Below are 25,656 nucleotides of genomic sequence, written 5' to 3'. Positions count from 1 at the left end.
GATGCTCATGGCTCTTCCTGTCTTCTGTCTGCAACTGACACTGATGCAAAGACTTTCTATATGAGTATTCAGCAGCTAGAAAATAAGTAGAATACACACTCACCCACCCACCCCCAATTAAGAGGCAAGTTAAATAGACTTTAAAGATGTTAACATTATTCCCCAGAGAACTCCACTGGGCCTGTGCAACTGCATATTGTGCTTTTCTGTTCAAGCAGGCTGCAGCAATTCTAGCTGCTTAAATACAGCTCTTCAGATTTCATACACATGGTTTAACATAGACAAATACAACTCACATACAATATCCAGACCCCACAGCAGCTAAAGCATCAAGCAATTCATCAAACGTTGTGACTGTCACTAAGAACATTTCCAGCTGCTGGGAACTAGCGTCTGTTCTGGCTCTGGTTCCTGTCACAGACCCAAAGAGGGAGCATGGTCAGACAAACCTCACCTCCTGTGTAACAGAGCTGGTTCAATGTTTGCTGAACAGATTCCGGAGCACTCACAATGGCAGCACTTCAATAGTACCTCTGTTTTATACTAAATTTATTAACATCTATCAATACACAAGTTTTTTTGTCCAGTTCCCCTTTTCCCCTCCAAGATAAAATAGCAGAAGAGGAAAAATTAGTGTAAAACCTAACTCCCTTACTGTGTTGGAAATGCAAAAGATTTCTTATCAACTGGTATTTTCCCCACAAACCAAAGATGAAAGTTGTGGGAAGTGCCTGACAAAGTATTTCTTAACTATTATTGTACAATGACATCCCTAAACAAAATTATAGTGGGATATTTAGGACATTTCAGAAACAAAGTATTTTTTGCATGAATATTTTTACATGCTACTGTCAACCAAAGCAATCTCTTGTGATCATTACTGTAAAGTTGTTTTAATCTCAGGACAAATCGGAAGTGGAACTCAAAGCTTTTCATTTTTGTGGTGAGAATAAAAAAATTATGAATTAAAAACATGTACAAATCAAAAGCACATAATTTGCTCAGTGTGTTCTGGATCGTTTGACTCCGCTTATTTCTCCCAGTGCTTTTCTTTTCTGGGATAACCCAAGTCTAAGTTCTGTGTTATTCTGAAGGTAAGATTCAGCTTCCAGCAGGCAGTAAGAGTCCATTGGGGGAGGTGGATCCTTCAATAGAGGAAAAAAAGAAAAAAAAATGGTTTAGCTCAAGTCTTTGTTTATCGCAAAAAGCTTCTGAGAAGCAACAGCTCATTAGATTTCTACAATTTAAAACAACCAACCATTGCACATCTACATTCTGAATATATGTTTTGCAAGCTCCCTACCCTGCAACAGATCCCACTGCCAGCACTAAACAAGTCATGTTATAGCAGTTATTGAGTTCACAGATCAAAATACTCTGTATAGGCACTCATGGCCACAATTCCTCGCAAAGGAGGCACATGAGAAGTAAAGCAGCTGTCCCATTTACAGACTGCAGGTGGCTGGGATTCTCAGAGGAGATGGGCCTGCCCCATCCACCTGTGGGGCTGGCGATGACACCCTGAGAGCACCCTGAGGCATGCACACCTGGATGAGGTAGTCAGCAATGTACTCTGGTTTCAGGCAGTTCACTCCTTGGGCTGCAGCCTCTGCTATGTTAACCCTGGTATCATCTGACTTCAGCTTACTGAAGTCAGCGAAGAGATGAGTTGCTTCTTTGAAGAGAGACATGGAGTGACCAGAAAACACCTACAGATTAAAACACAATAGACAAAAACAAGTTTATTTTTGTGTTTCTTCCCCAAGACAAATGCAGTTCATGACCTATACTGTCACTCATCAAATCAACCAGCAAGCCAATTGGAAATGAAATACCATTTACAGCTGCATTCTGTACCATCATGTACCTTTTGAGAAGGCTGATCCTTCTCAACAGAGCAGGGCACAGAAATTCTATCCTCAGTTCCCACCAGCACTACTGACATGTGCAACCGCAGACAAGCTGACCACTTGCAAAATGAAGATGACATAGCTTTTTCCTCCCACCCTCTGACCAGCTACCTTGTGTAAGCAATTTTGTTGGTTAAACCTTTTATTCACATGAAAAATGCCCAGCACAGAGTTTAACAGAAAAAGCAAAACAAAACCTATTTAGGGGTTTTTTGTCTTCTCCGAAAAGCTACATACTTTTGCTCCTCCTGACTGAAGAAGGCGACGGAATCCTGCTTCCTTGGTTTGATCAACATTCAGGATCACTTTCCAGCCACTGAAAGCTCCCTAGATAAAAAACTCAATTTAGTCACAAGTATGTTGGTACTAAAAAAATATAAAGGCTTAATGGATCTGTAATTTCCCTTCTGATGAATATCCATCAGATAAAGATTTGTTACCACCCAGTTTTGTCTTTAGGTGTAAACAGCAGAACCCCCAACCCAGAACACAACTATTGGACCAACACCATACAGTCAAGCAGCTTGCCACCAAGCCCTTTCACCTGCATAGCAAGATTGGCAAACCCATCTATGAAAAGACCCTTGACAATAAGTATTTTTTCCAGAACACCAGACACTCATTTACCGGAAAGCATCTTAAGAAAAAGCAGTTGCTTGGAAACATTTCCTCGCCCACCCTATGCGCTACATTATCTACTCAGTTACAGCAACAGCACCTAGGACCAGCTGGTTGCCTCCTACAAGCATTCTACTTCCAAGTAGGCAAGAGGTACAGAAGATTTGTTACAAGCATTCATTTAAAAAAGGTTATTGTAAAATACATGCAAGTCAAGATTTATCCTGATGTCACTGAAACTGCAGCAGTAATTCTACCTTTCAGCTAGTATTCTACTGCAATGCCTGATTTGAGAGAGGAGTTAAAAGGCTTTGGGGAACCCAAGTCCCACTTTCAAAAATCTCACTGAAAAACTACAGAACTTGCACCATAAAAATCACAGAAGCTGCTTTAGGAAAGGTGTAAACTTGTGTCCTGTTTGAAGTGCAACAGTATGCTCAGTACTAGAGCTATAAAAATGCTATCCAGAGAGCTATATTCACTATACAGCACAGCACACTATTTCCATTACTGCAACCACCAGCTGTGGTTCCCTAGTACAGCGGAGTTCGGCTGGCTCCCCAGTCAGAGCTCTGACGCTTAAGCATCATCTTCCCTGGCTGAGGGACATTTACATACATAAAGTAGCCATATTCCAGCTTTGCAAAACATGAACAATGGTTCAGGAGATTAAGCTTTTTAATGCACCAGCACTAAAAGGTTTTTTAAAACAAAGTTACTTAATGTATCTTTTATATATATATATATATATATATATAAATTTATAGAATATATCCAGCTAAGCCATTCTGTTCTTAATACCAAGGCAGATTATCTTTCCTCGCCAGTTAAATTTCTGAGTTTCTTGGTGACGATCCTTGTCCTGTCCACTCACACCGTGCAACTTACATTGCATGAGCATCTAAATACCTCAGCAATACCATACCTCAACAACACCAGTTTCTTGTCTCCCTTTATCAATTTTTTTTCCTCCACCTCAATGCTGCAAGTGCTAGTTTCTTCTGGTTTACATTGATTCCAGGCAAAACATTAAGTATGGAATTACTTCCCCACTCATAGTCTTCTTCCTAAAAGAATCACAAGCTTGAATTACAAAACAGTCCTGCCAACTTTACCAGCAGAAAAATAAATTTTAAAAACTACACCAAAAAGAAATAACAAAACCAAAAAAACCAGAACAAATGGCAATTCACTCTAGCTTTACATATTGATTTTACCTGGCCAAAACAGCTCTAGGTAAAATTATCTATATGGCTCTTAATTGCACATATGTATCTAAATCATACCATGTTTTCAGTGACATTGTGTCATGTACACAACCAGATTCCTTTTGCAGTTATCTACAATGAAATTCAACAGCAGAGCAAAGCAACTCACTACTCTGGACACCATCAACAACTACTTCCAAAACAATGGAAGTTGGTTTTGATACAGAAAGATATGAACCACTCTACAGGCATTATTTCAGAGTTAGCCTGGTCAATGTAAAAGAACTTCTAGACCCAGGAGAACTGTGAAATAACAGCACAGGAGGTGAGGAGTTGGAAGAGATAGTGTTCAAAAATGTTTGTGTACATGGCTATAGAGTTGGAATATTTAAAACTATTATACGTTCATTTATTGAAAGGATCAAGATTTAACACCTGGTGTAACAAGATCCACGTAAATTTAGCTGATACCAGTGAGAATTTACCAAAAGGTACTCAAGCTTTAATTTTCAAAAGCAACTATAAGAAGTATCTCATTTATCCTATACTAGGAGTTTGGTGCAGGGCTATTTTTTAGAGAAAAGCTTGCCAAGAATTTCTCAGACTTCAGATCCTCTAAAACTCCCAAGGCTTGGGGCACCTGAAACCACTAATTGGTTCTGATAGGTTAAGTCCTTTCCTAGTAGTGCAGAAAAAAAAAGAAATGCAAAAAGGTACAACATTCTCATTTCTCAATAATAATGTCACATGCCTGAACAAAGCAGCCAGCTCCTCTACATGCCTCCAGGTAGGAACGATGAAGCACCCACTTTCCAGCTGCCATCGAAGCCAAGAATTTTTCATTTCGAAGAGGATGTCCCACAACAACATGCGTGCAGCTTGGATCAAAGCACTGCTTCTCAAGTACTATTCCACCTTGAATTGAGGAATTAATTTGATTCAAATTATTTAAGGGTCATGCTGTACCACAGGAAGGATCAACCCGAAGTGAGAATTATTTGAATTCAGATTAAAAAAAAATTAACTCAAATTTACATTGAAAATATTATCATTGAAGTGACATGGGCAGAAGCTGGCAAGGAAGGAGAAGCTGCCAGGCAAGAGTGTTCTGACAATAAAATGCCACTGTAACACAGACAGGAGTAAGAGAGAGACACCAGAGGACAGCAGATACTGGGCACTCTGAACAGTAAAGAATGAGGCTGTTGTGGAGACAACTAAAAGAAAACTGCCAGAAGACAAAACCATTGCTGTTTTACAGCAAAGCTGAGCGCTCACATAATAATAATATATTCCAAGAATCACTCACAAGCACAGAAAGCTATAAATTTGAGACCTCAAATCTCATGAGTCACTAACAGAAGCCCTTTCGTTTCCCCAGTGGGCCACAGCTGACCAGACACACACAGACACATACTATTCTTTGCATTTCACAAGTATCTGGTACCTAATTCCTCAATCAGATGGCAGTAATCAAATCTTTCTTGAGGATTAAGAGAAGACAGCTGAAATTTACGTTGTTTTTCTGGTTCTTCCTCAGCCTTCTCATCTTCTGTAACAGCCTGGAAATACAGTAACAGATTTTGAATGTATGACAGAAAGATTAGGTAGACAGCTGACTATTTTTCTGCCAAACATTCTGGGTTATTTTTATACTGAGTTTTCTTTTATCATGGAAAAGCAGAACCAAACTTGTCAGTCACCTAAAAAAAAGCTTGGATCTTATCAAATCAAATTCAGGCTCCTGCTTAACATCCTCCTGGTTCCCCCTTTCTTCAGGGCACAACTGAACCAATCTGTCAAAAACTAATCCTTCATTCATATCCACTGAACACCAAGTCGAACACATTAAGAAATCATCATCTATCTATCACACTGCCTCATTCATTCAGATTTTTTATGATTTCAAGGGCCTTTATGTATTTCCACCACAGCTTATTTACTAACATGACACATTGTGGCTTTGAAGACACATAGTTGCTGAAAGTCTGAGCATCAGGTGATACGCTGCAGGCAAAAAGACTAAGCTCATTCTCCCAGCTTTTTGCAAGTTCACTACAAAATAGTAACATTTTAAATCTGTTTTTCAGCAGAAAATTTTTCTGTTTGTACCTAAACATAAATTCCAGGTACCACCAAGGAAACAAAGGCCTAACCTTTTTTCCATCATCCTAACGTGGCTGGAGGAGTTCCAAGCAACACACACAGTAACTGCACTCCAAGGCCTACTTCAACATTCCAGCAGGAACTAACAGGACAAAAAGCTTTACTTGTCTGAACAAACATTATTTGATCAAACTCTCACAGAAAGGGGGGGAAAAGAAATGGAACTGCACAAAAGTAATCCACTTCAAAGTTCTAATTGCAGATATTCACCTATTTTGTATCTGTCATCAAGTTCAAAACTTCTTAAAAGTGTCACTAGATCTCTCAATCATCATAAATACTTCTTCATATTACACACCTTTTCTTTGGGCTGTGGTGCCACAGGAGGGTTAGCCAGCGGGAACGCAATGCTGGGGGCTTGTGGAGTGGGGATCAAGTCATCTTTAATCGGTGTTTCAGGATCTCTACAAACAGGACTGTTTACCCCTTCAGTCACATCTCCAACCCCAGCCTCAGGAACAGCTGTGAAAGTAAAGCATTGTTGCATGACTTGTCTTTGGCTGAATATGATTACAGATAAAGTAAAAAATAACAAATTAAAAAAGAAGTAACTATCCTAAAAGGACAAAATATAACTGCTGCTACAGCATGTACAACATTTCACCATTGCCTTTCATAAAGATGCTTTTCCTTGTACCACAAACTACCAACTGCAATATTGCTGACTCACATCCCTGGATGCCTTGCTTGGGTTGGGGGAGGGGGGAAGAGCAAAATCAAAAATCAACTGAATGCATTTAGCTGATTTTCTTCAACCTCTAGGCTAGGGTCAACTATAGGTCAGGAAGACCATCGCTGCAAGCAGAAACTCTGTGAGTAGATTGAGGGAAGGAGTTGAGGCAAGAGGGAAGAAGAAATAAAGGATTTTACTATCCCTCAGGAGGCAGGAATGGGAAGAAAGCAAAAAGTGATGAAAAAACTAAGTATGTTGCTTCCTTAGTCCTAATAGTAGACTAAGAACTTCAAAGAGAACAGGAAAAATAAATACAGTATCTTCACAAAATCCTGACCTAAGCACATCCATCTGCAGCTCTGACATCTGTTTTTCAGGCTCATGTGTTACCTTCTTCCTATATCTCCATTCTTCACCTATGAATATTTCCACTACAATTAAAAAGATTTTGCTACTGGTATTCCAATTTGCATTCCACTACACCTACCTGAATTGTTACCTGGAAACCAGCTGTTATTCCCAAGAAAAAAAAAAATTTTGGAGGGTTTCCTGAAGTTGCTTCAGACTATTTCTAGACAAGCACTACTTGGTGTTTGACCACAAATGGCAAATGGATAGGAAAGCTTCTCTTTAAAAACAGCAACACATAATGGAGCTCAAAGATGTAAAATTGTATTTTTGGCATTCAAGAAGTGCCAACAATGCTCACTTTAAAAAAAAAAAAGGTAGAATTCAAATAATACTGTATTTTAAAAGTCCCAAATATTAAATGGATGCTTTAGGAAAGGACAAGGATATGGTGTTTCTGGTTTTACATGTACCAGCAATCTCTGCATTCAGCTGTAAAAGCAGGCTCATCCATGTTCTTATTGGCATTACTCTGACCTTGCTCAGTGGAAGGACTGTTAGGCCACTGCAAGTTGCTGACAAGTCTTGCTCTCTCCTCTCTTGCAGTAGGGTCGTCCCAGATGATCTGCTCACTCTGGGATGGCTCCGTGTTTATATCTGTGACTGCCTGACGGGATTGCCTAAGGAAGAAAGCACAGATATCTTAAGTATTCATTTGTTTTACAGAAGACTACCATACTAGAAGGCAATGCATTAATGATCACATCAACTCTAATGTCCAAGCAACCTTATTATTAGAAAGCATGATTGGGAAAGGGGAATATTTCAGTATAAATGCAACTCTAGCAGCCTAGCTTTGTGAGCCTAAGTGTCAGCATGGTTGAAAAAAAGGCAACCAAAATATCAGGAGATGCTTTTATTATGCGTTGTATTGACCATTATTCCAAAATCAGTGTACTCTACTGAACCTATTAATTTGCAAATAAACACCAAGCTAAAGGAATAATTTTGCAAGGTTTCCATTACTTTCTCACTGCAGCTCAGCACTGTTGAAGAGTTCAAATCCTATTCTCTGTTTAGAGAGAAAAGAAAAAGCAGAGAGGAGAAACATTCATAGAGGCACTTTGCAGAAATACCTACTACTTGTATATGATCTCTGTGTTGAAATACTGCAGCCCTGCTTTCTTCAAAACCTGTAAGAACACTAACTAATCTGAAGAGAAAGAAAAGAAAGAAAAGAGAAAAAAGAAAAAAAGCCATCATACTATTCTGTGATTTTCTGGAAAACAAAAGATACCCACTATAGATTAAGATAACATTCTGACTTTATCTAGTATGCCCACTTAAAGATTCTGAATTCCAGGAGAAGCAACTTAAGTACATCAGTAGAGAAAGCCAATACACCTGAAAACCCTCGGGACCTATTCACGTTTCAATGAATATCGAAGTATGTACACAGAGGACAAAATAATATACTTTGAAACACAAATCAGTACCTTAGAGCTTCCAAGAGCCTACTGCGGCCACTTCGCACCGAGCGTGCGCTAGCAGGAGTGGCTGGAGAACCATCAAAACTGTTCCTTGAAAGGGATCCTCTTTGCCCTTGTGGTTTCACTAGCAATGTGGCAGACATGATCTCCTGCAGCTGCCTTTGGAAGTTCTCCCTCATTTCTAGTGCTTGGGTTAAAACTTAAGAGAAGGAACAAAATTCGTAAGATCAAGACTGTTACATTGCAACAAGCAAAAATAACTGAAATTCCAGTCAGCTCCCCCCTGCACCCTCACATTGGGACAAAGACAAAACATTAAGGAGAGGAAAAGATATCTGTGAAAAAGTATCTAGGAAACCTATGTATGCCCAAGTTCCCTATCCCTAGACACAAGGGGAAATCTCCATCTGGCTCATCTGTGAATTTCCTTGCATGACCTAACATATACACAATTATCCCACAACACGTTTATTTACGTAACAAAAAACATATATTCTTAAAACAGTGATTCATCATGTTAAAGACAAACTTCAGTGTTTTAAAACCAAAGAAGCTGCAATTAAGTAATTTGCAACAGATGATCATTACTTTCTTATAGGCTGTCAAAGTCTTTAAAACAGAGAGCAAAACCCTTTCCTTTCATTCAGCAACAATACATGTACTTGACCATTATATAAATACAGTACCTAAAGCTTCCGGATTTTAACATTCAGCACCTGAAACTGTAAAAGCTTTACACTGACAGTTTGACATTCCACAACTCCCTTGAAAACAGATTCACATTTACCTCCTTTGGATTCACTTGTTACAATTTGTTCTTCCCCTGTAGTGACAGTTTCCTTTATTTGGTCAGTAGTTCCATCATCTTCTGCATCATCTTCGTCCACTGGAATAATCTAAAACCAATTAAGACGAGTCAGAATTCTCAAAACCAACATTTTTGGCTTTTTTACCCATGTTCAACACTTGTATAAATTCTGAAGATTATAATCTTGCCTTAGAGTAAATCTAACCTTTCTGCTATTAAAATTACAGTAAATCAGTGACCAGCAGCATCAGTGACACCTAAACTGCAGTCTAAATGTCTGCTAAGGCACGTTCACACCTTGAATCTCATTACCTACAAGAGAAAGCAAAGACTGGACCTATATCACTTCAAATTTGGAAAGCACTTCTAATCTTGAAACGCCTATGTTTCCCTCCATCACCCTAGAAAATGCAGAAAAACCTGAAGGAACATCTGCAATACCTACTATTAATTACTAGCTAAACCTGATTCACGGCATCACTGAATAAGCACCAATTATTTTTATTAATATACCAATTAAGTTAACTGAATCCAAATTGCTTCATAGAACATGAGGTCATATCACACATTATACCTCATTTTCCTCTGCTGGCTTTCCAGTTGACGGAAGTTTACTGGAGGATAGTGTGACATCTTGCACTGCACTGATGTCCAGGCTCATTTTGGGATTGTAAGTGTGAGGAAAGAGAGATTCAGGAAGCCGTCTGCATTCTTGGGCACTCTGTAGTAAGATCAGTTAACATAACACAGATGAGAAACTGAGATAAAAGAAATTTCACATCTAAACATAGGAAAAGTACAGTAAGAATATCAATGAAAAGTACTTTACACAACAGAAAAATGTGGCACTTATACTGGGAAACACAGCAGAAATGTTCAATGGAAAAGAATTTCTTTTCTCCTCATAGAGAATAAGTTAAAAAGTACATCAGTGAAAACTGACTGCTCAACTCAAATTCAAAGCAGGATGTAAAACATCAGTTCCTACATATGTTCAGTATAAATGCAAACAGAAAAGCCACTGCCATGTAACTGGTTTAAGCCCATGTTCCCCTCACTTTTAATAATGGAACAAAGCAAGCTCCATACCTCTAAAAGCCAGTGTTCTGAAACAATATGTATACCCCGTTCTTTAACAGCTTTGTACTCCTTATTATTGTCATTTTGTCCTCCCTTGTATATGAAGTGTGTTACTGTTTCATCGAAGCACCATCTAGAAAAGAAAACAATACAACTACTTGAAGATATCATTTCTATCAAAAAGTATCAGAAATCCAGCTTCGAAACTGTCCTATCCCTTGTCCATATTAAAATATTGTTTTGCCTATTTTGTAATGCCTAAATAAGCAGTAAGCCTGCTTTCTTCATCAAAAAAGACAGCATTCAGATTCAGGATAGAACATCTTCAATATTTTTTGAAAGTATTCCCAAAGTAAACAAAACTAAATCCCATAAACATATGAAAGAAGAGGGGGTTTGCTTTAGGTTTGTTGTTCTGTTTTTAAGTGGAGTTACAAATCAGTTTCTGAAAATAATGTGTGACCCAGGATGAGACAGCTTTTCTTTTGTTGACATACTGAGATGCAAGTGAAATACTGATCCTCCAAGCTCAAAATAAACAAAACGTGAGATTCTAACATTTAAACTGATAAAACCCAGCATTTGCTATCTCATGCAAGCCTTCAGCATTTCTAAGCTACTACCAAACGTAAGGGCAATTTCCTCATCCACACCATGAATGGTAACACTTATAGAAGTCAGTATAAAATACATACATCTGATTCAGTGGGAACAGAATTCTGTCTTAAACGACAAACATTAGTTTCCCTTTGTGACAACCTATTTTTCCTAAGTTTTTCTACAAATGCTAAATTTGCCATGCTTACAATCTGTAAAATAATTAATTTTGAGCCAGGGAGAAACACACACAAATTCAGTTCAGATTCAAAATCTAAAATATAAAGCAAATTTTAAACTACCCCAAAGCTAAATGTTTTGTAGTTTTCTTCAAAAAAGAAGAGAAGGAAAAAAAACCCCAACAACATTCTGCAATTTGGGAAGACTTCATGACAGACTGCCTTTCCAAGATAGACTTAATTAAGACAAAGAGACTGGGGATGTGGCAGAGAAAGATGGTCTTATTTTGCAATAGAAATTGTTTAAGATGGTCAAATCTAAAGCATGCTAGCGCAGAGACTCATATTTATTAGAAGTCACATATCAGTGCAGAAGCTTAGAAGTTGTTTGTATCAGTTGATACCTGTAGTCTGCCCCAAGAGAAGCTGCTATTGTATTCAGTTCACTTTGCCTCTTACTAAGTTTTTTACTAACATATATAACAACATCAGCTAGAAGCTTGGGCTCTTCTTCCTGTTCAAACAGAAGAGATAAAAACAGGACAGTCATGTTTGGAAGGTTTCTGTATCAATAACAAAAATATTTTAATATTTAGTGTAGTATGCAGTAAAATACGCAATAACGACAAAACCAAGACAAACACATTTTCTCCATTTTTGCAGCTCCCAAACTCCATGGTCAAAACCCAGCACTATTATCATTCCATGCACCAGGAATCCAAAGACAAAAGATTCACTCTCAGCCAGTCTCCTTGGAATACATTCTGCTTCTTCCATCACAGACTAAGTGCTCCTTAAATACTGAAATTAGGGAACTACCAAACCTGATGCCACAGGAGTGTATTCCTGTATCGGAGTGAAAAGTAATAAGGAGCCACAAAACACAAAGCCTATCGTTGCTGAAGGCCATCAGATTTCTTGGCCCTCCTCTACAGTAAACAGTGTACTAACATGGCAAGCAGCATATAAATGCTTCCTTTCCTCCTATATCTTCCGTTTTGTCTCACTAGGGTACATTAGACAGAAGGTGCAAGATGACTACAAGGAAGGGTAACATAACATGTCTTTACAAAGGGGTAAGCAACTGATCACATCTTGTGCCTCCTAGTAAAAAGGAAAGCAGCAACTTACAGAGGAAGATAGGCGCACACACACACAAAAGCCTCAAACCCATATGCATTAAAAAAAAGAATTCCTAACTTCAGTCCAAAGCATTTAATTCTGTTCATCTGGAGCCTGAGAAATTCTTAAGCATGATTAAATTCTCTCATCCCAACACTAAGTCTAAATTGGTACATACTTCTATGTCATGTTACCTGGCAACTGCTTAATACTCAAGACGATAGTACAGACAGTAGAAAAAGGCTTTAAAAGTTTTTGCCTTCCAGGAGGAAACTCCTATCTTACCTTCCTTTAAACTGTCATTGAAGAATGCATAATCACATGGATCTCTACACAAATAGATCACAAAGCACAATTCACAAACTCGTTCATAACTTAAATCACAAATGATAATAGCATCTTCTTAATTAAGCCTATATTCCAGAAACTCAAAACCAAAATTTCCTACCACTTCTGGCTGCGCAACAGTCAACTGAGGGCTGGCAGTAAGAGCTACTGTATGTCTTGTGCTGTTTGCCAGTGCCAATTTCAAGTTTCTGCCGATGACTTCAGAGAGGGGTGTGCTCAGTTTCCTGGATTTTTGATCACGATCTCCTGGAGTTTCCAAAGCCGCCAGAGCATCCTACCAAAAAAAGAAGCAACTAACTGACTTTCACAAATGCATTACAAAATTCTCACTCAAGTGTAAGTTTCACAGATATGCTCTGTAGTAAGATTTCATACTCCTAAGCCAGGATGGTGTGCTACAGCAGCAGCTAGCAAGTGCAACTGTAGTACCACTGCACAAAAGCAGTACAAGACAATCTCAATCAAAGTATGCATAAGCAAGCCAGGAAAATGGATTATTAATCTCTTTACATTGCTATCAAGGAAAACTGCCCTCAATGGAAAAGCCAGTAACCAAACACAGGTATTCCTAACTCCAACCAATTACTTTAGATAATCACATACTCGTATGCCATTCTATCTACACCTTTAAAACAATGTTTCCTATTACCCCTTTTTTTTTTTTTAAAGAGAGAGAGACACACACACATACATTTTGGTCTAGAATATCTTGCTCTTGAAAATTATCAGAGCAGTGAACTATTAGATTTCAAAAAGCAGAGTAACAACTGAATCACAGACTCACTCACTCACTCACAGAATGCTTTAAGTGCGAAGGGACCTTAAAGATCATTTAGCTCCACACACTCCTGCCATGGGCAGGGACACCTTCTACTAGATCAGGAGACTGCTCAAAGTCCCATCTGACTGGGCCTTGAATGCTTCCGGGGATGGAGCATCCAGTTTCTCTAGGCAACCTATTCCAGTGTCTCACCGTCCTCACAGTAAATAATTTCTTCCTAATATTATCTAATTTAAATCTACCCTCTCTTTATTTTAAAACCATTATCCCTCATCCTATCACTACACTTCCTAATAGAGTCCCTCCCCATCTTTCCTGTAGGCCCCCTTTAAGTACTGGAAGGCCAATATAATGTCTCCTTGGAGCCTTCTCTTCATGAACCAAAACTACCTAAAAAGAGAACATTGGACTCTTCTGGTTTTGTAATACATGCTTTGTTCTATTGCAGGCAGAGAGGTTTAAAAAACCCCAGAAAACCACAATAGAACAGCCAACCCACAAACCACCTCACAAAAAAAAAAAACACCCACCCAAAACCCAACAACCTAACTTTGCAAGAATTAAATCACTGCTCTTTCAGTTAAGGGCTCAAAAATTAAAAAATAATCCTGAAGACTTCCAAAGCACACTTGAGTCATTCAAGAGCTATTCCAGCACAGATACTCCCTAAGTGTCAGGGGTTTCTTTGCTTTGTTTTAAAATTAGTAGCTTTTCTAGCCTTTTGTGGCCTTCGAAATGAAACAACAAACCCCAAACCCTGGTGCCTTTTTCAATTTGCACTAACAGTTTCGCAATTGCCATAAAGCTATTACATTAAAGCATATCATATTAAAGTAATATTTCATCACAAAACAAGTAAACACTTGTTTCCAAATATCTGGAGCAATTATAAGCCTTCTTGTTGCATTTCTCAGTCTTGAGATGTAAAGAACACAGACTGTGTACTGTGTGAGGTGTAGAACACATGAGCATATAATGCAATAAGCACAAAGGAGCTTTGTTAAGGACATTTTAGCATCTACTAGTCAAAGAATTCAGTATATATATAAATAAATGGAGCCAGTTTTCCTGGCTTTATTCAAATGGAAAGTCTGTATGCTAACACATAAAAATGCGTAAGCACAGGTTTCTGTGCTGTTTTTAAGTTTATGCACATCTTTTAACTTTACTGGCTCTATAGACTAAAAATTTGCAAAGATGATCACCTTTACATCAAAAGAAGGCTTGAATAATTTGTCTTTGGAAAGAAATTTTGATGGTGTATCAAGATGTAGAGATGGTTCTTTCTGTGGCAGTCCTCCGTGTGCAAGAGGGGTTGTTTTCCCAGTATGATGAGACATTACAGCTTGGAAAGCTTTACTCCGGAACTTGTTGATATCAAGAGGGGTCACAGCTGGTTTTTTTCCCACTTCAAGGATATAAGCAAACTGTTCTAAATCAGTAGATTTAATAGTTGTTGGTGTCATGCTAAGCCGAGTAATGGAACTCTCTGTACCTTTAAAAGGAAGAAAGAAAACATAAGCAGGCAAAACCTGATTTTTCTTTTGCACACAGATTTCATCTGACCTTTCTTTCTGTAAAAAAATAATTCACATCCTCCCAATAAATGCCCTAAACCGACAATTATATTTTAAAAGCCAGTGTCTTAAGTGTCTCTTCCAGTTAACTGCTTAGTTTGATTTCCATTGGTACTGAGCCTGACCTTCAATTTCTGAAAAGCAGCGAGCAACCCCTCGTCTGCTCACAGTTTGCAGTTCCACACATACCTGTATAGGGCTTATTATGTTGTACGATGAGTTATGAAAATACAAATCCCAAGAAAAACATGTAATACACACCAAATCCTTTCCTTTCAATAGTAAAGGTAACTCCTCCCTGGCTCCTTATTTCCCAAACAACATAAAATTTCTTTTGTATTCATGACTCTGAATCATACCTCTTTAGGTCACTATGTACTCTTCCAGCCCCTTATGCCTTTGGATTAACAGAACCAAGATTTAGCCAGGAATAAGCCGTTAAAGCTTATCCACCATAAACACTTCTAGATAAGCATGACTCATCACCTGCGTAGCTCAAAAAGATTAGCATAAGAATTGCTTCTACATTTTACTGTTCACTTCCGCTGCTCCCTGCCCCTTTTCTCCTTAAAAATTTAAGGTGAGACATGCCTATGCCATCAACATACCTTTTGTCCTCTGACTTAGTGACCCATGTAACTAATTCACAAGGGCACTGTTAAAACAGGTCTGCTTAAATTCAGTATTAAATCACTGTAGTGTGCATCTCAATATGGAAGAAATATTGCCAAATAAAATGTGTGAATTAACTGGAAAAGGAGCAGAAGCATCAGAAGATGAAGTAGATATGAAGAGAGGGGCATCATGTCATTGCAGACTAACAAGTATGAAGTTCTAAGGTGGATCTATCATCAATTTCCACATAATCTACAGAGCAGCGTGTGTGTCAAAGGACGAAGCTGAGACACTGACCTTGATTCCAAACTGCTGATAACCACAAGACTCCACTAGCTCCAAGAGATTTGCAGCAAACACATTATCATTTCTACAATCACAAGTCAACAGTAGGAAAAAACCAGGGGGGAAAGATACTTCGAAAAATATCCTTTAGCTCTAATACTTCAAAGGAGTTAGGAAAATAAATTGTCATCATACCTGCTTTATGATGAATAAACAGTACAACGACATAATCATATTCCCTAACTTGCTAATAACCAACCTTCGGCCTCTGCATTTTCAACCAAGAACTTGCTTTCATCTGCTTTCTTTCCCGTCCTCGCAGACTGCAAAAGCCAAGCTACACTGACTGCTGGCAAATTCCACCTCTTCGCAGCTTCATACTTGGAACCATCCGGTTCTCTCACCACAAGATGGGTACTGGCAAACATTCCTTTTTTTGCATTGGCTTTCCGCACAAAGAATTCTTGGACGCTAAAGTTAGATTAATAAAAGATTCATTTAGTCATAAACAAAACTATGCTACGGCACATTTATACTACTAAAAAATGCATTCAAGCAACAAGAAAAGAACCAGTAGAATTATCTAAGGGCATCCACTTTGCATTTTATAGCCTAACCTATACCTACAGGGAAAAAAAAAAAAAATAATCAGAGAGCAATGTTTTGCTTCTATCAGTATTGAAAACGTAACATTTCTCATATTCCAGAGGTCCTCACCCACCTCGTTTCGCATACACTGGGTCTAACACTCTTCTGCAAGACGAATGGGACAGGCTGGATTACTTTCTAGAGCCAACAAGCACCATTTCCAAATGAACAGAAGTTTTCTTTATGTTACAATTTTTCTCTTATCATCAAGGACCCAATCTTCCAAGAAGGCAGGACTGAGAACTCACCACCAAAGAATTTAGTTCGAATGGACTACAAATCAGATCAAATGATACTTCAAGCTATACAATTTTGCCACTTCATGACTAAGCATGGTTTTTTTAAAGATTCTGATGAACTGGGAGCAAATAATTCACCACCTCAGCTCCTAAGAAATGGTACACTATCACTTGTTACGAGACTGAACAAGGTAATACTGAAAAAGATGGTCCATTCCTGGACAAGGAAGCCTAACTCAGAAGACCTGGTATGTGAAAAACTGGACTTTTTTTTCTCCCCCCACACTTGGCTCTAGAGTAGGGCAGAAAGGTACTGACACTCAGTCATGGAGAAATGTGAGAATGGGGGTATTCTGGGGTAGAAATTAGGCTGTATGAACACTGACTAACTTTGTCTAAAGAGAAGTAAAAGTACCATATAATAATGTCTCAACATTTCAGCACTAGGCTTTGTAAGTGAATAGAATCCAGAAGAGTTTTAATGCTAATATTTGTTACTCCTGTAAAAGAAGAAAGAAAATGCATAATGGATTTCATCACACCGGCTGTCTAAGAACACGAAGAAACAGTGACAGGAGACAGACATACCGGGCTCCTAGCAGTCCTGCCAGATAAACCAGGGAGTCTCTCTCTGCACCAGTGAACTGGCTAAAAGAAAGAACACAATCTTCCAGAGGGGTAACTCCTTCCATTACTGTGACTGGCGTGAAAAGTGGACTGGACTGAGGATCTAAAAGGAGCTGCTGTTCCACACATGTAATCTTAAAAGAAGGTGAAAGAGAGAAAACCCAGATCAAGCCAAACAGCAACAAAGTCAACAATATTACAGCAACCCTACAATAGCATTTATGGTCTCAACACAAACAATCTTGCTTCCATCACAAATTATTTCCCACTGAATCAGACAAATTCTTTTCTAGATCATTTTAATTTTGTCAGGTTTGACATACTGAGGCATTATTCAGAACTTTTCAGTGACTCTCTTTCAACCCTAGAGGTTACCTTAAAGTAGTTCAAGGTGTGACCTGAGAGTCTGTATAGATTTACTTCACAGCAAAGTTACCTAGTACTGAAAATACTAACAGCAGTTAGTCTATATCATCTGTCCACTCTCGGCAGACATGTTATTTTTTGACTTTGAGACTGACTTGCTCTTCTGTCACCAGTTAAAAAGCTGAAAAAAGTATGAAAAAATAAAGACACCATATGAAATCACTGTTAATCAACTAGCTCCTTCTACAATTCATTATTTAGAGAGAACGCTGTCAGTCTCATACAAGAAGCCTCTGAGTCATGACAATGAAGTCCTATTTAACAAGCCTGTAGAAAATGAAGTGAAACAGATAAAAGATATCTTACAGATGCAAAGGCTTTAAAGCATTTAGTATTCATTTAGTACATTTCAAATGAAACAATGCTAAAATCTCAGTATCTCACATTTAAGTCTCCTAAGCCTCATACAGTAATTCAGCATTCAGACAAGACATACTTCTAACATAGGTACCCGTTTACTCACGGAACTGATAGTATAACTTCCTTACCAGCCACGTATTTGTGACAACATCACCAACAGTCTGCTTCACCATGCACCCCAATAAAGGTACCACAGCATAGTCTGCAACAGTTCTGCTTTGCAGCGACAGAATTTTCCCAGCATTCTCCTTTATAATATCTGTAATGCAGGACTCCTCCTCTTCACCAAAACCCAAAAGAAGAAATCTCTTTCTGACAAATAAGCCTCCTTCAGCCAGTGCAGAAGACTCTCTTAAAGAATCGCTACAGATGGAAAACTGATTCTCTCCTTGAGCAGTCAAGTGAGTAACATCCTTGAAGGTTGTGGACGGTAGCTTTTCAGTTTCATCTGAAAGGGAAAAAAAACCAAACAAACAACCCCACAACCATAGCAGTTACCTGACAAGACCATCAAAGACAACTCAAAATAGGCTCATGAAGAAATGACAGTATTCTGCTCTTTTCAGCCAGGTTATAGCTAAAAACTGCTCTATATAGGCCTGTTTAAATTTGATTTCTAAAAACCAGTACAGAATTTAACATACTAGATGTAGCTAGCTTTTTGAAAAGCAAATGCTGCAAAAATCAAATGCTAATTATGAGTAATTACGCTTTCTATGGCATGCTGAGCCTAGAACATACCTAATGTAGAATCATTATTTACATATTGAGAGAGGAAGTCATCTTCAGCAGCCTTCTGATGCTTTATAGCATTCACTTCTTTCTTCAAGAGATTGTTATTTTTGGGAAGAACTGACTTCATGCCACATTGCTCCAAAATTGGGTTCTCTAACAGCTGGTAGTTTAGAGGGATATATTGCTCCACTGGATGTAGATAACCTTTACTAAATGACTCCAGCAACCATTTTGCTGTCACTATATGAGGCCTATAAAATAAAGTGTACATAAACAAGTTACAGCAGGTTTCAGAACTGTGATTCTTCTTTCCCGCTCTGCAAGTATTAGTATATACACACACCTGAAGCTTGTAACTCCAATACTAAGCAAACTTCGGGTACTTTACAAACATATTCTTTTAATTCTTTTGATCTGAGAACAAAGAATTTCATACTTATTTTCTATAATATAAATGGTATCTGCCACTGCTGGGTTGCCAAATCCTTCATCCTCAATATATTAACAAACAAATGTTAACACCTCTTTTCAGCAGTATTTCACTTCACTGAGTTGACTCATGGCTACCCAAAGAACCACAGTATTCAAGAATACATTGGGGTGTACTTATGAACATTAGCTGTAAGTCTTCTCATTTAAGTTGAGAACTATTTAGAATTTTCAAATCAATTATGTTTTCTTTCTCCCACCACCCTGTAAATAGGAAAACAAGGCAATACAGTTATCATAACCTGTGAGTAGTCTTGTCCAAAAAGTGTTTCAGCTCATCATTACTCTCCCCCAAAATAACATGGGTTACATCTTCATTAAGTTGATTAAATCGAATACCACCACCGCAATTAATAAGCCTTCTCATCTTGTCCAACTTTCTGCCACTGAAACCACACAGATAGATCTACAAAGAGAACAGAGCAACAAAAAAGGCTTTTGAAAAAAGGAAAAAAAGTTAAAAAGAAGAAAAAAAGAGTAGGCTATCCTGGTTTGTTTTCTTTATTTTTGTTTTAACTGCTGCAGAACACAGAAACTAGTGGTGCAGCTTCTGAGAAGCAGCCAGAAAGCTAAGCATTTAGGATTGGATTAATTTATTTTGCAAATTAATCTAGCAAAGCTTCAGTATTTACTAATGGAATGAACCCCCAGCTGAAGTTGTGCAAACAAAACCAAAAACAAACCCCACCCAAAATCACACACCAATTCCACAACCCATTCACTATAGTTTTTAAATATATAAGTCTATAAATATATATATTTATACTACATATTTAATAAAATTATACACACTTGTGTATGTATGTAGACACACATGCAAGCTACAGCATGTGGACACAAAATAAACCTGGCATTTGCTGCTTACGATAGAAACAATTTACTCCAGCAGCCACTGCCAGTGCTTCAACCTCATTGCTTCCACAGGGTTAAGACTGAACTTTTCAAAATATACGTTATTAAACATACTCGACACCCATCTAATAAATCTTCAAGGCCTTGAAAAGAACTTATATTCAGGTTTTCCAGCTCATCAGGAACGGGATCCAGTCTGCTGCTCATAGCAGAACTACATGCAGTTTCATTAACACCACTTGAATTGATATTGGAAATGTGGCTGACGTCCGAAAGGGCATGATCTTCAAATAAAATTAAAATTAAAAAAGATCCATTAGTTTTGGCTCATCTCTCTCCGCTGCCTCACTGAACAAAATACAAAACTGCCACGTTATTATTTTGTTGTGCTAGAAGGAAATACAGAGTCTGAAAACCAGAATATAATACATAAGTATAAGCTTGGTTCAACCAAGGGGCTTATTTACACACAGACCAAGTATGGTCTTACTGGTTTACTCATTTCCTGAAGTAGTAACAGGTATTGGGAAAGACACATGTAAAGCTGGCTGTCTTTCACACTACCATGTTTGTTTACAAAATGCTTTTAACTTTCCTTCTGTTAATAGCATGAAGTAAAAAAAAAAAAGTATCAAGGAGAAAAAAAAAATAATATTTAAAAAAAATCAGCATTTGTTTTCCCCCCCTAAGACTGCTATAAGATTAAATTCATAAGACACTTGTTTTAAACTACAAATCTGCAAACAGTTGTGCTTTTTTAGGACTTAAGAAATAAACACCACCGACACTTAAACAGAATATTGTATGTCTAATTCAAGTTTACTTTTTAAACAATTATTGACATTTTAAGTCTATACATATTAGAATATTCAATGTGCATAAAAGTCACATTGTGTTTCAAGTGTAAGCAGAATCAGAACCCAAACTGCCAAACCAGCATTGCAAAAGCAAGCAGCACCCTACCAATTTGAAACAGTTCTTCCTCCTTACTACAAATGTTTCCTACCTTACTTTAACGTATTTTAAAAGGTCTTACTATTGGCCTCGCTGGCATGATTTGTAGGTGTCGACGTAGCAGGTGTGTTACCCATTTTCGATCCAGCCTCTATTTTATATATTGTCTCATCCTGACAGAAGCCTTTCTCAATGCTGTCAGAAAACCATTGCACAGACACACAGTGCACGTTCCATTTTTTGGCACATTCATACTTCTGACCTTTCAAATGTAAACAAAAGAAAAATCACAAGTCACCAAAAGGCTAACACTTCAAACAGCGATTGCTGAAAGAGGACTGGACATTAAGAAAATTTTAAACTTCAAATAACTAATTTCAATGTTTAAGTTGTCTTACCCTTGACTCTTCTGATAAACTGCTTATTTATTCTCTAAATAAAGTTCGAGCAAAAAATCTCACTGATGGCTAGCTCATGGGTACAGTATGGCAGGGCAATAAGGAAAAAAAAAAAAAAAAAAAAAAAGGCTTTAAAGCTTGCAAGCACAGGGGAAAAGAAAAAGTTTAAAAAGTTCCAGGCCATTTCCCCATAGGGAAAGGAAGGGAAATTGGGGGCAAAAAGAAAGCTCTTCCCATTCAAATTATAAAACTACAATCCTTTCATCTTCCCAAGAGGAAAAAAGGGAGTTTTCATATTATCTTAGTAGGGAGTTCAGAAGGCACAAAGAACAGATCACTTAATTAGTCCACAGTCCAATTTTAATCAGCATATAAGTCCTATCCAACTCTCAAAAAATTTAGTTTTTCTTTATTCTTTCCTTCCCTCTAGGATTTTTGCTTTTTCTTCCCTTAAATACTATCTGGGTGTCTGTTTTATTCTTCTTTTCTCTTTCTCATGCCTTTAGAGAAAAGTAAGCGTGCCCTGTGTTAACCTTCCCATCAACAGTGATTCCCTAAACAGAGGTAGTAAGAGCAACACTGAAGCAGACACAGTTCAACTCTTATCCTTATGCATATTTACACTACTTCAACTCAAGAAGTGAAAATAATATTTACTCTTTAAGTTCTACCTTTTGGCTCTTGAACTATGAGATGAGTACACTCATTCATCTTGAGCTGCCCTGTATATTGCCCACCATGTTCAGTAGTGAGGCGCTGGACTTCTTTCCTGTCTGAACTACTTAAGCCAGTTACACAAATTGTACAGCCAAGGAACACAGGGCAAGCGTAATCTTCCATGTTAACATCAGTGTATCTCATCATGCTAAAGGAATGAAAGAGGAAAAAAGAAATATTTTTACTTCCAAGTAAAATCAATCAGAAAAAGAAAGCAGTCTGTATCAACGTAACAATTACCAGTCCTCACACCAAAATAAGTTTTGTTTTATACCTTTGCTGAGACTTATCCCACAGTGTCTTAACCCAAGTGGGAAGCAAAATAGGTTTTTTCAGAGAAGCAGCTACCAAGTATTTCTTGCTGCCAACTTCTCCAGCTATAAGATGAGTTACTGACAGAGTGAGGTCTCCGCACACGTATCCACCCATCATCTGCACATATTTATGGACTTCTTCCTGGGTGGTGAAAAAAAATTTACAGAAAATTACCAAGAAAGAAGAATGAACCTACATCACACTCACAGTCACCTTAAAAAACAAAATCATGGATTTGTATTGTCCATGGCTTCTCCTTAAAACATATTCAAAAATACAAAATGGATATATATGGATGCCATAAAAAAATCAAATATAATTTCCATTTTATTTGCATTTATGACAAGGTGAATATAACACACCCTTAAAAAAAAATACTGCAATCACATAGCAAGAGCAAAATTTCACAGATGGTTGACATTTTAAGCAGCATAAATTAGAAAGAGCTATATCAGAACACATAAAAAGTAAACTTCTAAGATAAAACTATTTAAACCATAGCTGACTGTGTATTAAATCTTTACTATGTAGTTTTGAGTAATCAGAAATACATGTTGTCCGTAGCATTATAGCTGCAGACCAACTAGCAAGTATTCTGATCAGTTACTAAAAATCCCTAAACCATACATTTACTCCCATAGTAATAAGCTAAAATCCTATATGATATGTATGTATATGATTATGTATGTATATGCTTATGTAATAAATACATGTGCACGCAGATGCACCACTACATATAAGCCTCCCTCTTTCTCCATACAACTCTCTACATAAACTACAAACTACCAAAGATACATAAATCTAGACACAAGCACAGTTAGATGTATTAGTGTGACTGCTGCCTTAGTAATGAAGCCACTTGAAACAAATGTCAACAATAATCAGCTAAACAATCCATTTTTTACAATGCATTACCCTAACATCTTTTTCAAGGCTGGTACAGGATACTGTCACATCGGCCATGGTCATACTGTACACAGGATACTCGGCTCTTGGGACACGGCGCTGGGACTGCATACAGTACAGGACTACCTGTGGTCCAACAATTCTACAACCAAGCTGCAATAAATTAACAGAAAAAAAAAAAAACAAAGAAAATTAGCAGAAGGTACACTGGTAAAAAAAAAAACCCAAAGAAAATTAGCAGAAGGTACACTGGTAAAAAAAAAACCCAAAGAAAATTAGCAGAAGGTACACTGGTATAAGGAAGGCTTTCCTTGTCCCTGAATCCTGAGGAAGGCAGGGCCCTCGGTCTGTCCTCCTCCTCCTCTAGCATCTCCAGGTAGTTGAGAGTTTTGCTTTCACCTTCAACTGTGGATTTTCCTGTAGGTTTTCTGGCCTCAGTAAAAGCAACAGATGCTACAGCTAACATGCCAGAGAATTTCAGCTAGACCATCGTTGCCTGCTGGACGATTCCTTGCAGGTCAAACAAAACTGCATCACTCAGGAGGTAAAAAAGTGTGAGGGCCAGCTTAGCAACTACTTGGCAGAATCAGAACAGATCATACTATTTATTTTCCCATGTGTTACAAAAATAATCCTTATGCCTTGCTAGTCACCTTCTTCCCTAAATACAGGATACAGTGAAGTTTTAAAAGATTTTATTGTGAGTACTCCATACTGCTATATTCAGCGCAAAAGGAGAGAGCATACAGAGTGCAAGTATGGACATGACTGATTCTAGAAAAGAAAGAACGTAGCTAGAATTAAGTTGATGGGTAGCGTACCTTTTTGAGATGACTGAAAACAACGCCTCTAAAAGGATCACAGATGTAAAGTGATTTATCATTTTGTTTTATATTGAGTGCTGCTTCTTCTTCAAGGATCTGAAGATGTTCTTCTGACTGAAATTCTCCTATAGACTGCAGGTAAACGGTGTGTACAACATTTATATTAACAAATCACAAACAGCCAATCCTGTGGAAACAACTCAAGTGCATCTACTTCAGACAGCTCGCAGCAAAGCTACCATGCAAGAATATATTGACATAAAGGGCTAAAATACCTCAATGGTGTCCCCCTCATTCCTCCAAGCCTTCACGATACTGAGACCTAAACATGCATCACACAACCATTCAGAATCTGATCTTGTCACACTGGGCCTTCAGCTCCCGCTAACCTCTCAAGGTGGGAAACAATCCAGTTCCCTTCCAAAGCTTGCTTAGTGCTCAGATGAGCGACCACCATCCAGACCTCCCAAGCTACATGTCACTTTTCATTAACGTCAACAAATTTTGAGATAACTGTTTCTTGAACAAGAAGTAGTTTCTTCAACAAAATTGTTCTTGTTCGACAAACTTTATTAAACACTAAACACCTATTACAGAAATAGCTTTATTTCCAGATGCATACTTTTATGGTATATCTAAGTCAACCACAGAAGTCATTTAACTGAACAATTCACCAAGCTCACTGAAAAAGGTGATCAAGCCTTTTTTTTTACTTACTTACCTCAAGGGCTTTAAAAAAATACTCCGAGCTCCCTGAAGACTTTATGAATTTCACAAAAAGTGGCTCCTTACTACCTTTCATCTTTTACCTGAGAACCAAAATCCGTTAAATGCCCTGACATTGCCGGAGCCGCCCGGAATCGCGCAGAGGGGGCACACCAGCCACGTCCAGGAGCTGCGGAACTGCTCTCCTCCCTGTCCCTGTCCCCGCCGGCCCACAGGCCTGCCCCACGGCGCTCAGCCTCAGCGCCGACTTCTACCGGAGAGAGGCGGGGGAAGCCGGGCCCACCGGGAGGCCTCTTACTCACAGGACCCCCTCCTCACGTCAGGGCCCTGCTGCCGCCCACACCCCCACGAGCTCCACAGCGGGTACTTGACGCTACCGGTTAACGCACGCACCCCACCGCCACTACAGCCTCTCACCCGCGGCCCAACGCCTGCACGGCGGGCGGGAAAAGCGGCGGTGCTGGCACTGCGCAGGCGCAAGGCGGGGCCTACGCGGCCGGAGCGGGGTCTCCAGAGGGGCGGGAGCAGGCGAGGCGCATGCGCCGCCGGAGATGTGGGTGGGGAGGGGGCGGGGGGCGGTTCCACGCCGTGACGTGACGGCGCGTGCGCTGCGGCGGGCTGCCGGCGTGGGGCGC

At 38.7% G+C, this 25,656-nt stretch overlaps 1 protein-coding gene across 1 annotated transcript; it reads right to left on the bottom strand.

The window, feature by feature from the left end:
- Nucleotides 1-532: 532 nt before the first annotated feature.
- TOPBP1 (DNA topoisomerase II binding protein 1) lies at nucleotides 533-25,508 on the bottom strand. Its single transcript, XM_040589989.1, is given in 28 exon segments — nucleotides 533-1,145; nucleotides 1,548-1,709; nucleotides 2,148-2,237; nucleotides 3,454-3,489; nucleotides 3,491-3,595; nucleotides 4,488-4,651; nucleotides 5,184-5,298; nucleotides 6,201-6,364; nucleotides 7,461-7,603; nucleotides 8,420-8,612; nucleotides 9,201-9,309; nucleotides 9,796-9,942; nucleotides 10,311-10,434; nucleotides 11,482-11,591; nucleotides 12,648-12,821; nucleotides 14,534-14,823; nucleotides 16,065-16,276; nucleotides 17,281-17,453; nucleotides 18,234-18,553; nucleotides 18,847-19,091; nucleotides 19,572-19,735; nucleotides 20,296-20,465; nucleotides 21,218-21,397; nucleotides 22,205-22,398; nucleotides 22,525-22,706; nucleotides 23,481-23,624; nucleotides 24,293-24,427; nucleotides 25,017-25,508. Coding segments are annotated over 28 exon segments (4,470 nt in total). The 5' UTR covers nucleotides 25,098-25,508; the 3' UTR covers nucleotides 533-1,001.
- Between the last annotated feature and the right edge of the window lie 148 nt (nucleotides 25,509-25,656).

Source organism: Falco naumanni, chromosome 4 (assembly GCF_017639655.2).
Source record: "Falco naumanni isolate bFalNau1 chromosome 4, bFalNau1.pat, whole genome shotgun sequence".
Lineage (NCBI taxonomy): Eukaryota > Metazoa > Chordata > Aves > Falconiformes > Falconidae > Falco > Falco naumanni.
Note: the sequence above shows the minus strand (reverse complement) of the source record. Positions and strands in the feature narration are given on the sequence as shown.